At 48.1% G+C, this 11562-nt stretch overlaps 2 protein-coding genes across 2 annotated transcripts; one reads left to right on the forward strand and one right to left on the reverse strand.

Moving 5' to 3' along the window:
• Window positions 1-6049: 6049 nt before the first annotated feature.
• STEHIDRAFT_163559 (uncharacterized protein) lies at window positions 6050-7051 on the forward strand (the record flags this gene model as incomplete). Its single annotated transcript, XM_007311258.1, has 4 exons — window positions 6050-6290; window positions 6365-6484; window positions 6532-6653; window positions 6713-7051. The coding sequence occupies 4 exons, from the start codon at window positions 6050-6052 to the stop codon at window positions 7049-7051; spliced, it is 822 nt and encodes a 273-aa protein (XP_007311320.1).
• A 1719-nt stretch (window positions 7052-8770) lies between these two features.
• Window positions 8771-10585, reverse strand: STEHIDRAFT_116430 (uncharacterized protein; the record flags this gene model as incomplete). Its single annotated transcript, XM_007311259.1, has 12 exons — window positions 8771-8824; window positions 8879-9110; window positions 9175-9227; window positions 9287-9336; window positions 9523-9687; window positions 9713-9714; window positions 9769-9875; window positions 9933-10033; window positions 10095-10156; window positions 10211-10340; window positions 10440-10474; window positions 10536-10585. The coding sequence occupies 12 exons, from the start codon at window positions 10583-10585 to the stop codon at window positions 8771-8773; spliced, it is 1041 nt and encodes a 346-aa protein (XP_007311321.1).
• Window positions 10586-11562: the final 977 nt, after the last annotated feature.

Genomic DNA, 11562 nt, shown 5'->3' on the forward strand with positions numbered 1-11562 from the left:
CGTGAGCCATGGACTAGACGGGCTCATACCCTCATTCGGGGGCGAACGGACGTGCTCGCAAGAAGATGCAGGTGCATTTCGTTGAAAAGTCGAGCGATGGGGATAAGACTCCGATCGTGGTTAGAGCTAGAGCTAGAGGTAGAGGTACATATGTGCGATCTCCGTCGGTGCGGGCGTCGTGATTGCTGTAAGGCACGAATATGCAGTATGCGTTCAAGTGGTCGACACGCATATGTACACGAGGAAGCGGCCGAACGAACGATGGCAAGGGTGCGTGTGTGCGTTCCGGCAACGAGTAATAAGGCTCACACAGAGTACATAAGCGTTCAGATGACAAGGCGTATCCTGATGATAGATGCACCACTTCGAGCGAGGAAAGGAAACCGACGAACAAGTCGTCGTCTGGACTTCTAGCGAGAGGGATAAGGTATGGATCCAGGGGGTGGATGTGGGGCGCCGACAATTCATAGGCGGTGAACACGTTCAAACATGGACATAAGTAAGCCGAAGAAGTCGATGTGTGTTTTAAGCATGGACGTATCAAATACATGCCTTCGACCGCACCATTCCATACCTCGCTCAGATCCAGGGACGTACGTATACAGCAAGAAGACAGTGACAAAAGAGATGAGAGAATACCGCACGACAGACCGTGTAAACAGCACACATCGTTCCTATCGCCAGAGACGACATCCCATTCATCCATCATACCCTCCTCCGTCTTCCGCGGTCGTGATTGGCCTTCGTTTCATCTCAGCTTGGGGTAGGCCCATGAGACCGGTCGACACGTTTTGCGTATGGGAAGGCAAACGAAGGCGAATTCAGCAGAGAAGGTGAGGGCATGATCGTACAGCATGTTGCCGAGGAGTTGAGGACGAGGCTGACCACTATCCATCCAAATAAGTATAAGTTCAAACTCAAAAATTGGAGCAAAAGGGAGAGCTGAGTACTTACACGCACCTGTGAGTTGGGCGAGACTTGGTCGGACCAGCCATGGGTGTTCCACGAGATAATGCAGGATTCGGTGACATAAATGACGGGAACAAAAGTAGAAATAAACACCTACACGGAGCTAGGTGCCCAATAACGTCCTGGCTGAGGGACGCGATGGGACGTGGCACGTTCCCGCTGATCATCAACTTGTAGATCTGCCTACTACACAATAGACTCAGCTGCCAAATTTTCCTCGCCATTAACCGTAGTATCATGCAAAAATAGCAAACACGTAGAGGAGTATCCTTCGCGGTATCGAATACCTCCCAAGCTTCCTGTGCTCTCTCGGTATAGCTCTTCCCTTGCATCGTGCCCGAGACAGGGTTGTGATAGGTGAATGATGGGTTCGGTGGAGCGGTGTGCCTGAATCGATAGTCCTTGTCAAAGCATGGGTGACGTCTGTCATTGCGAGCTCTGGTCAAAATTCGAAGATACTTCGAGGCCTATGAAAGAAGGTGAAATGGGTGCTCAGCGTTTTTATGCGTGATTTGCATCTTCTTTTCGTCCTCCTTCTCTTCTCCATTATGTCGTATCTTCCGATACGGGGAGACCATATCCTCGGTGCCACATTCTCGGTGGCCCAATACAATTCGTACACTCTACACGCAATCGTCTGCATCGCGTCGCATCCCTACGTTCCACGATCTCTACATCCGTACTGTGGTTCTCTGAGAATGCCTTCTCGATGATTCGAGTACTGGAGAATGGCGCCCACATTCGCTCCGTTGTGGAGAAGGAGTGGATAGTGTCACGCTCAACAGCACAACGGCGAACTATGTTCTCGTGGCCCTCAATGAACCTGCCCCGTTATCTAGCAGAATGAAAATGATATGACAAAGCAGGCGGAATGCAATAGTATCATGCTACGTATAGGCTTAGCACGTATGCTCTCGACCATATGCAGTGGAGCAAATGGCTCAGGTGAACTTCTGGTCATGTTAGCCTGCGGTTGCGGTGAATCGAGGGATCTAGAGGAATGGGTCCACCGCAAGTTCGAGACAGTTTAACATATTCTGTCCTTCGACATCGTGAATAGGATAAACATTGTCTGGAGAATGAGCCATGGACGAGGCGGGGTTCATACCCTCAAACGTACGCCTTCGAAAAAAGATGATGGCTCCCATCGAAAATACGATCAGCGGGTTGGGTTATAACGGCTTCAGAACAAGTTCTCCACGGTACGTGGTCGAAGAATGGCTCAGTTAAACTTCTGACCATATCACGCAGTAGCTCAGGCAAATGGAGGGATGAACAGACCCACCATACGTCTTTCACGGTTTCATCCAGTCGTTCATCGTGGATAGGAAGAAAATCGTCCTGAGAATGCGCCACGGACTAGCGTAGAGGGGTTCATACCCTCAAAGGAGATGATGCATCGCGTCGGTAAGACGAGCAGCGGGTTAGGTTATAACGGCTTTCAAGATGGGGCTCTGGACGATACGCAGTCAAGCGATGGGGCGCAGGTGCAGGTGAACGTCTGGCCATATGGATATTGCGTAGTGCCCTGGTTCAGGAGAATTGAGGGATCCAGAGGAACAGATCCACCACAAGTACGACGGTTTCATCCAGCCGTTCATCGTGGATAGGATGAAGGTCGTCCAGAGAATGCGTCATGGAGTAGAGTAGACGGGCACATACCCTCATACACACGCCTTTGAGATGAGACGTATCGCGTCGAAAAGACGAGGAGCAGGATAGGTTATAACGGCTCCAGAACAGGTTCCCGACGATACACAGTCTAGCAATGGGCCTAGGTGGACGTCTGGCCATATCGCGTAGTGCAGTTGGTTAATAATCAGATGAATCGAAGGATTCAGAGCACCGGATCCAGCACAAGTTCGAGTCGTCATCGACTCATCGTGGATAGGCCAAACATCATTCTGGGAATGAGCCATAGTAGAGTAGACGAGATCATAAGTACCCTCACACGTACACCTTCGCAAAGAGGTATCGCGTCGGAAAGACGAGCGGTGGGTATAGCATCATGGTCAACCCTATGTGGATACCTGTGGTTCCTTCCACGTACGCCTTCGAAATGACATGTATTGCGTCGAAACGACGGACGTTGGGTTCACGAATCATATCGTGGCTAGAGAGATAGAGCTACCTATCGGGACGGGCGTCGTGAGGAAGAGTCTAGGACTTTCGCTGTACGTGAGTGGGGGCGCAAAAATAAAAGAAAAGAAAAAGAAAAAGAAATGGGTATATGAATTTGGACCCTGGATGGATGCGGTGTAAGACACGAAGATTGCATCAACGCGTCCAGGTGATCGACATACACGTAGACACGAGAAAGTTACAGAACGAACGACGGCGAGGGTGGGTGTATGCGTTCCGTCAGCCGATGAGGGTAAGCGGAGTACGCGTTCAAATGAAAATGATAACGCGTGTCCTGAGTTCTGATGGTGGCTGATGGTGGTTGTATACTCTATGCACCGCTCCGAGTCTTCGAGCGAGGAAAGGAACCCGACGAATGAGTCAATGTCTGCACTCTCAGCGAGATCGATAAGGTGTGCATCCCAGGGGTGGACATATGGCGCTGACGAGGTATTCCATGCATTGGAAGCACGAATATGTGGCCCTATGAGGAGCACACATAGACGTCCACCGACGCTCCTTAGCAGCCTAGCATTAGAGCGCCGCCTCGAAGGAAGCCCTTGACGGTCCATGTACGCAGTCCAGGTGAACGTCTGGGTGTGTGACGCAGTGGTTTACTAGCAGGCGAATTGAGGAGCGGATCTACCGCTTGTCCGACGGTTTGCATTCAGCCGTTCGTCATTGACATTGAGTCGTGGTGGATTGGGAAAAACTTAATCTAGACCTGTCATGCTACGTACATACGCCTTCGAAAGGGGGTATATTGCGTCGGAACGAAGAGCGGTGGGTATACGATGCAGAACGTGGGTAGAGCTAGAGAGCTAGAAGTCGCGTATATGTGGTCTCTTTCGGCGAAGGAGTCGTGGCGGAGAGGAAGTAGGGAATCAAAAAAACAGAATAAATGGGTATATGCGTTCGCATTGGGCAGTTGTGTCCAATACTTCAAGTCGCTCAGACAGTAGCCGGAAGCAAGACCGAAACGGTCGATGTGTGCCTCCTGTCAACGGATGAGTCCAACGCAGAGTACGCATGTCCTAACTCCTGGTGGTGGTTGAATATGCACCGCTTCGAGTGAGGAACGAACAAGTCGTCGTCTGCATTCATAAAGTATGGATCCGGGCGGTTGGCCTCGACAAATCAGACGCGGTATACGGATTGAAAACGTAGATATATGTACACAAGAGGACCCGAAGATGGATGTAGCCCCCTGGGAAGGTACTACATGCCTTCGACGGTAACATTGCATACCCTTCGCAGAAATTCAAGGGCGGACGTATACACCAAAAAGGCGGATGATAAAGATGTGAGAAAACAACGCATGAGGCACCCTGTACCCAGCACAAATCGTTCCCATCGCCAGAGAAGAGATCCTGCATAAGCTCGAGCGCACGTATGCATTCTGTCAGCCTACTCGTCTCCTGTTGGCTAGAACGAGCTCGAATGCTCGAATGGCCTGCGTCTTACTCGCCGTGAGAAGCGAACAAGGAAATGGCTATGATGCACTAAACTGAACTCGAGTAGCCCCCAGCGGTATTATTGAACGCACTGGAGAAAACGTCTTCCTACGCAGCGCAGCAGAGCAGTGAAAGAACGGGGCCAGGTTGTATAAGCCAAGCGCAGTGCGGAGTGAGCCTCGTTGATGAAGTCGCTAGCTAGCTGACGACGAGCGAGCTCGAAAGGAACAGCGATGACGGCGAGATTGCTGGTTGATCGGGACGGAGAAGAGAAGTTGTCGAAATTTGACGTATGTAGAGGCAGTGGGGCGAGAGATGGGGCAAGGGAGCTTGCGAGCGGGTGGGTGGCGCGAGGTCAGGTGAGATAGGGAAGTCGTAGGGAGGGCAAGGGCAAATAGAGCTCTGCGAACTGCTGTTGGAGGTTGTATACGTGTCAGACCAGGAGTGAATTACTTACATGAGTGGAAGAACCTGATTTGGTCGACGAGACCAAGTAATGTACGAAAGAGTGGCGCATAAAAAAAGTGTAATAAAAGGACGCACCGAGTGATGACCGACCCCTCCCGATTAGACAAATGTCTCCGTGTCTCGCGTAACGGACATTGCAATGTCCCCGACTCTCTACTGCCATATCCTCAGCCGCCGCTCTTTCCATTCCGCCATCCGTTCCGAATTCGAAAGTCCAGGTCGTCTTTCATCGGTGGCTTCAGCTCGCTGTCTCCGAAAATGGTCGAGAATGAAGGATCGTCTAAGCATCCGAGCGAGGAAGTATGACCAGTGGTTGAAAGGGTTGAATTGGAGTGGGTCTAAGAAGGTGTAGGTCCCAAGACTCGATTGTGAGGAGTAGATGGGGAGCTAGCCCCGGGAGTTGTCTGCTCTCCGCGAATGCCTTCAGAGGGGACGTGCAGAAGTAGGAGCCATGTCGAGTATGGTTCCTTGAGTCCTAGAAGTGTTGGAGGGTGGGAGTAGACGATGCCGGGCGGTAGAGTTCGTCGATAACCCGACGAGCAACAAAGGAAGATGGATGTTGGTCTCGAAAAGAGGGATGTTGAAACGAAGGCGAGCAGAACGGGTTTGCCCGATATGGATGCTTATCTTATCTTATCGATTTCCACGTCTACTTTTCCGAGCTCCTCGATTCCTCTTGCCGTCTCCTGGATGGTTGATCCTAGGCCAGTCGTGCTTGGTTTTATCATTATTACTTGTCTTGGAAGAGCGTGGTGGTTGATACAATTTTACTGAGTACCAGGTGCCGTGGTTCGCGGAGCCTTTTTATCAAAGAGGCAACGCACATCCGTCGCAGTAGAGAATAACACGTCTTGATAGTTCTCGCTGCGAAGATATCGGACCGAAACTGAGACGTTCTAATGTTCTCCAGATCCAGCTCAGGAATTGCATATTGCGAGAATCACTTAGCAAGCTCAATATGATCGTCCTCCTGGAAGACCAACGGAGACCCTTCATCACTCCCTCGACTCTCATCGAATCCTCCCGCCTAGTTCACTATGCAGAAAGATTTGACCGTTGGAATGTACTCGCTCCTTGTAACGAGTCAAGGCGCAGACAACGACCAGTTCGATGAATACGACGAGAGCGCGACATCGCTTCATGGTACCTCCGACCGCAGAAGACTGACTTTCATGCGAACCATGACGCTTTACTTCTCTCTCTTGATTAACGCTCTTTTTCTCTGTGTCATTTTTTATCTCCATGGGCAAGTGTCGGATCATGGCTTACACATCTACTGTGAGTCCTAGTATATTCTCTGGGTACATCTCCGGCGATCATTTTACTGATATCTCGCTGTATTATCATTACAGCACCAGCACAAACCGTGTTGCGTCCTGTTCGGCGGAAGTTTTCGCATCTTCTGGATACAAATATCTACATGGAGTCACCGTCAGACGAAGTTGATCAAGCGTGGCGCGATCTGTACAACTGTACGCCCTCCAGCTTCTCCAAAAAATTAACGCTAACTGCTCTTCAGTCGGAATATCTAGGATTCCAAGGGCTCAAGCGTCATTGATGTTTAACAAGTCTGTCCCTATACCAGGTGACGAAGAGAACTATATCATTTCTCTCGACGTCTGGCACCAAATTCATTGTCTCGTGCGTCAGCTGTTTCACGCTCAGTATGTGCACAGATCTAATCATTTTGTTCTTGTCAGAACATGATACGACAAGCACTCTATCCCGACCGATACGGAGCCATGAATTCGACCCTATTCCTCGTCGATCTTAGAGCCCCGCAAGAGATGAACTTTGAAGAACCCCTTGCCAAAGTCCCATTTGATCACGTTGCGCACTGCATCAACTCGATTCGTGAATCGCTGATATGCTCTGCGGATATTACACCCAATGTTTGGTACTGGGATGAGCGGGTACAGAGGTCCATCCCGTCATTTGATGTGGTGCATGAGTGTAGAGATTTCGGCGCCCTGAAGGAGTGGGCTTTGGAACGGCAGCTGGACGGCGAATTTGACACTACTGTACATATCGTACATTGATGATCGTTTGGGTTATTTGTCGTATATCATGCTCACCGTGTCAATCATAGCAGATACGGAACGGCTGTGCTGCAAGGATATTTTTAGGGCAGCGAGGATGTAGTAGTTGAAGAAGGGAAGTTGGAGTTCTCACCTTCTGCTGAATCGATGAAATAGTCACAAGCCGAAGACACTGTCAAATGTATCATAGGACAGTTCGACGACGGTGGTTTGGTAATCCCTTCCTTAGTTAAGTATCACCGTGTTCTCCTATGACTGTACAAATGTAAGGGAACGTTAGTGATGGTCTTCATATGATTTTCGCAGCGCACCATCGTTGAACAGCGTGGTCGGAGAAGCACGCAAAGCTTGGTTATAGGTGAGTACATACAAGGTCTGGACTTTCATTGTAAGAATTCCGCTGTACACGGAGTCCAATGAAGTCGAAAAGGCGAAACATTGTCCTCCACTTCCATGATTTCGTGTTGAGCTCCCACAACGGTATGTTCTGGGGAAAGATGTCACACGCAAATGGAAAGTGATTCTTCAGCTACGTATGGGCGTGAGATGTTGGGTTATAGTATCGGTACTTGGAGCACAGAAAGACCTGGACGATCCAATGCCTGTGTCGGCTGTGCAGTCTCCATCAGGGTGCATGCTTGCTATAAACAACCTGCGTATTGCCGCGATAGTACTCTCGATAGAACTTGCATCCTTGGAACTTGCATTCAAACGGAAATATATCCCTATAAAGTACTGCGCACACATCATCTCGCATTCCTCACCCTGACGTCGTCACCCACTACAAACCACACGAATACTTTTATGAGCGTGAAGGCTATGGGCTTCTTTGTATCTGCCGCTATGACCCTTCTGTGCTTCATCGGCTATGTAACTTCCGTACAGTCCGCCACGATAGGGGTGAAGGTGTGTAGTCATATGTAAACAACACACAGATTTTAGCTTATTCTAATAGCATCTGCATCCTCAATTTTGACGTCAATTTCTCGTTTATAACAACAGATCCCCAATGAATACAACACCCGCGGTGGCCTGGATGGTTACGATGAACTTTACATCAGCAGTGTCTACACCGACTTATCTTCTGAATGTTTGTCCAATATGCACGCTCATCTTTCCGGCTGATTATTGACTCTCTCCCAACCCTGATAGAGAGAATGGCATTCAGGTTCAGTCACATCGTCGAGCGGGGACTCTACATCAGTGCTCCTCTCTAGTCTATACGACCATATAGTAACAAAGGCCTATGTTTGTTAGAATGCGACGTTGCGTGAAGCTATGTTGCAGCTATGAAGGGAGAAGGTGTGGATCGCGATTATTTTCCTCGATTAGAATGATCATGATGGCGTCTTCAGGAAAAGCGTCAATTGTTAATGACATTATTGCTGACACACTGCCTGTCGTCAACGCATGCTTGGAAAATGACCAGTCCCGTGGAAACTGCAGATGTGCAGGTCTGGTCATTCAACATACGAGGAGGCCCACATACACTTAACAGTCCAGTAATACCCTCATGAGTCATCATCAGTGCCTTGCTCGCGATATCGGTATCCTCCTAATCGATGTAAGATATGATGCTTCCTTCGGATTCGAACTCGCAGCTCAATACATTTCACCGAGCGAAAAACATAAATAGGTCGAAGTTTTACGCAGAATCAGATCCACTCCTTTCGTCATCCATTCTCAGTTACCACAATTCAGCACTCCAATTGTGGGGCTTTAATCGGTGACAAGTACTATCTCAAGGTCTGCGCTGCCTCCGTGCTCATGGACCTGCAGCGTTTTATGAGAACAACCCCAATATACGAGAGAAAGCAATAAACTTACCGCGGATGTTGGCGTCTCGATCTCGTCATCCGATTCGGTTACCGAGATATCACTGTTGACAGAGGGATCCATCTCTTCGCAGAAATTCAGTGGTGCTCCTATATCTCCGAGATGTATGTTTCGTGTGAATCTTAGTGTGGAAATAATAGTTATATCTCTTTGTGTTCCACAGTGCGTGCGGGAATATGACTTGAGGTTCAACACCAAGTGGTTTACCACGAGGTTGGGTAATCTGCGCACGGTGATGTTAATAGTAATAAGTTACCAACGCAGCTTCAAAGAACGTTTGGACCTACGTGCTCGCATATATATTAAGACCGTTGATCCACAGCGTGGACGTATAGGCACTCTGTAACCAAAGCAGTAGTCAGTCATCGTATACATTCCATCAGAAAATATTATAGTCACTTTAGCGTCTACAGTGTTGATCTTCGAAGTCATTTTAGCACGAGTCAAATCTGAGAGAAGGAAGAAAACGCCTGACTAGGATCAAAAGAAAGAGGAGTAGCTGTGCGGATGTAATTAATCTTCGTCGCATGAGTGAGCATAGTAACAATATACCACAATAGTCAACTCACAGAAAGTGCATAACCCCTATGTCCTCGATCAGTCTCAGTAAGACTGGTTCTAGATACTTGACATACCGTCTCTTAGGATAATATAGGCAACTCCAGACAGACCAAGTCGACGCGACTCCAATACATGATGCCATGTCTTGATCATCGTGAAGATGAATACATAAAATTGCAGTGCGAGTAATGCTGTTGTATAAGCCAGGGATGCTGGTTTTTCATTGTCAATAATTGTCCCTAAAAAAAGTGCGAATAAACGCACAACTAACATTTCGTTGTTTATATTAGGAATTGACACAGACAACACTCGCAGCGTACCTGTTGATCGTCATTGCATTCTTGATCTGGAAGCTGCAGCCCTCGAACATTGTAATGGAAGAGGTCAAGTTCGGATTTTCGACGGGCGAAGTCGAGCTGAAAATGGTCTAGCACGTGCATGTCACTACATGCATGTAAACGAATGAATTTGACTAAATACCCACGAAAAGATTGAGCACAATAATGACTGTTATCAGTGGAATACATATCATAAGGACACGTCGCTGTCGTCCACTGATACTCCAAACCCGTAGGGTGAGTATTCCTGCGCAGGAGTAAAGTCATCTAGAGTTATTCTACCATGATGACAGTGGCGGAAAGCGTACCATACGTGGTAATTTCTGATATAGCATATGCAATGTCCCATAAGTATGTCAGTTCTCTACAGCTGTTGCCACGGTCATGAGTGTTATTTATCAAGATGATATTAATAGAAGCTTACAGGGTGTTCGGCATATGGTCGTTAGCGAGCATTGCGACTCTGACGAGGAGGTATACCAGTAAGGTATATCTGTTGATGATGAAGAGAATCGAAGTCCAAGATATTTCTTGACACCAGATATACATGATCTCTGAAGGCAATGTATCAAAGTAATCGTAGAACCATAATGCTATCATGGCCGCTAAATACTCTAAATTGATCATGAATTAGGAAGCACAACCGGACACACCTACTGCGGACACAGTGGTCCAATGATCCACGAACCTGGAGTGAAAAATGTACCGTTAACGGGGTATTCATTCAACATAAAGCAAATAATTATTACCGAGGCCAGAGTACATGAGATGTAGTTGCAAGAGAGGCCGCCATAGACATGGTGCAATACGAAGCTTTTAGCAGAGATATTCCACTGTTTTTACCCTGGTTAGACCCTGGTGTGAGGTTATATACTAAATCGAAAAGAGAATTTGTGGTGGGCATGACACACGCAGGATAGATTCCATCAGCACCATCCAGGCGGTAGGCATACTCGAGTGGAGGCAACATTCTCGTTTTTGCACTCTAACCTAACTTAGAAAGAATAATCCAGAACAATGCTTGGAGATTAACAAGGTCAAGGGCGTCGAGGGAACAAATCGCGCCGGTATATCATGGCGATCATACCTTAGCTAAGAACCAAGTGATTGACGGTACATTTATGGTATAGTACATGCGCCTGTCATGCTGGCATAATATGTTCACTGATAGGAAGAAAGCAACATGAGTGAGAGACAATTTACTTCACAGGAAAGAAAATGATGCTAGGGCGCATGACGATATCAGTGCGCAGGATGGATGGAACCTTGTCCCCCACGGCGAGGGAAAAACAGACGTATGGAGTGTCCTCAAGAAGAACCACCAATACTAGATTCGTCATCACGGGTATAATTCCATCAAGATTAACGAGAAAATATCATCAGGATCCACGACAAACGGTTCATAATGGCGATGAAACTGTTGTAGTCCACCGGTAATCAACCATAGTCAAGTGTCCACCAATGAAACCAAGGAAGCATGCGTAAATACGGCTATTATTGCCGGCGCAGAGAGCGACAAGCGTGCATGAAGGGATCAGACGACTGACCCAAAACAGGAGACGTGAGAGGCGAAAAAAAGAGGTCTAACTGTATCTGATTCAGCATGATGCATGGAACGAACGGCTCTCGAGGCCAATGGGAACAAAGTTGCGAAGGAACGACAAAGAGCATAGGAAGCGAATGGTTCTGCAAAACGAATGCGGTTTCGTAGCGTTTACGGCGGCTGTCTGGGCATACATAGAAGTCCCGTAACGCTGGCCTTATACCGGGTTGATG

The sequence above is a fragment of the Stereum hirsutum genome, assembly GCF_000264905.1.
Source record: "Stereum hirsutum FP-91666 SS1 unplaced genomic scaffold STEHIscaffold_25, whole genome shotgun sequence".
Taxonomy (NCBI): Eukaryota; Fungi; Basidiomycota; class Agaricomycetes; order Russulales; family Stereaceae; genus Stereum; species Stereum hirsutum.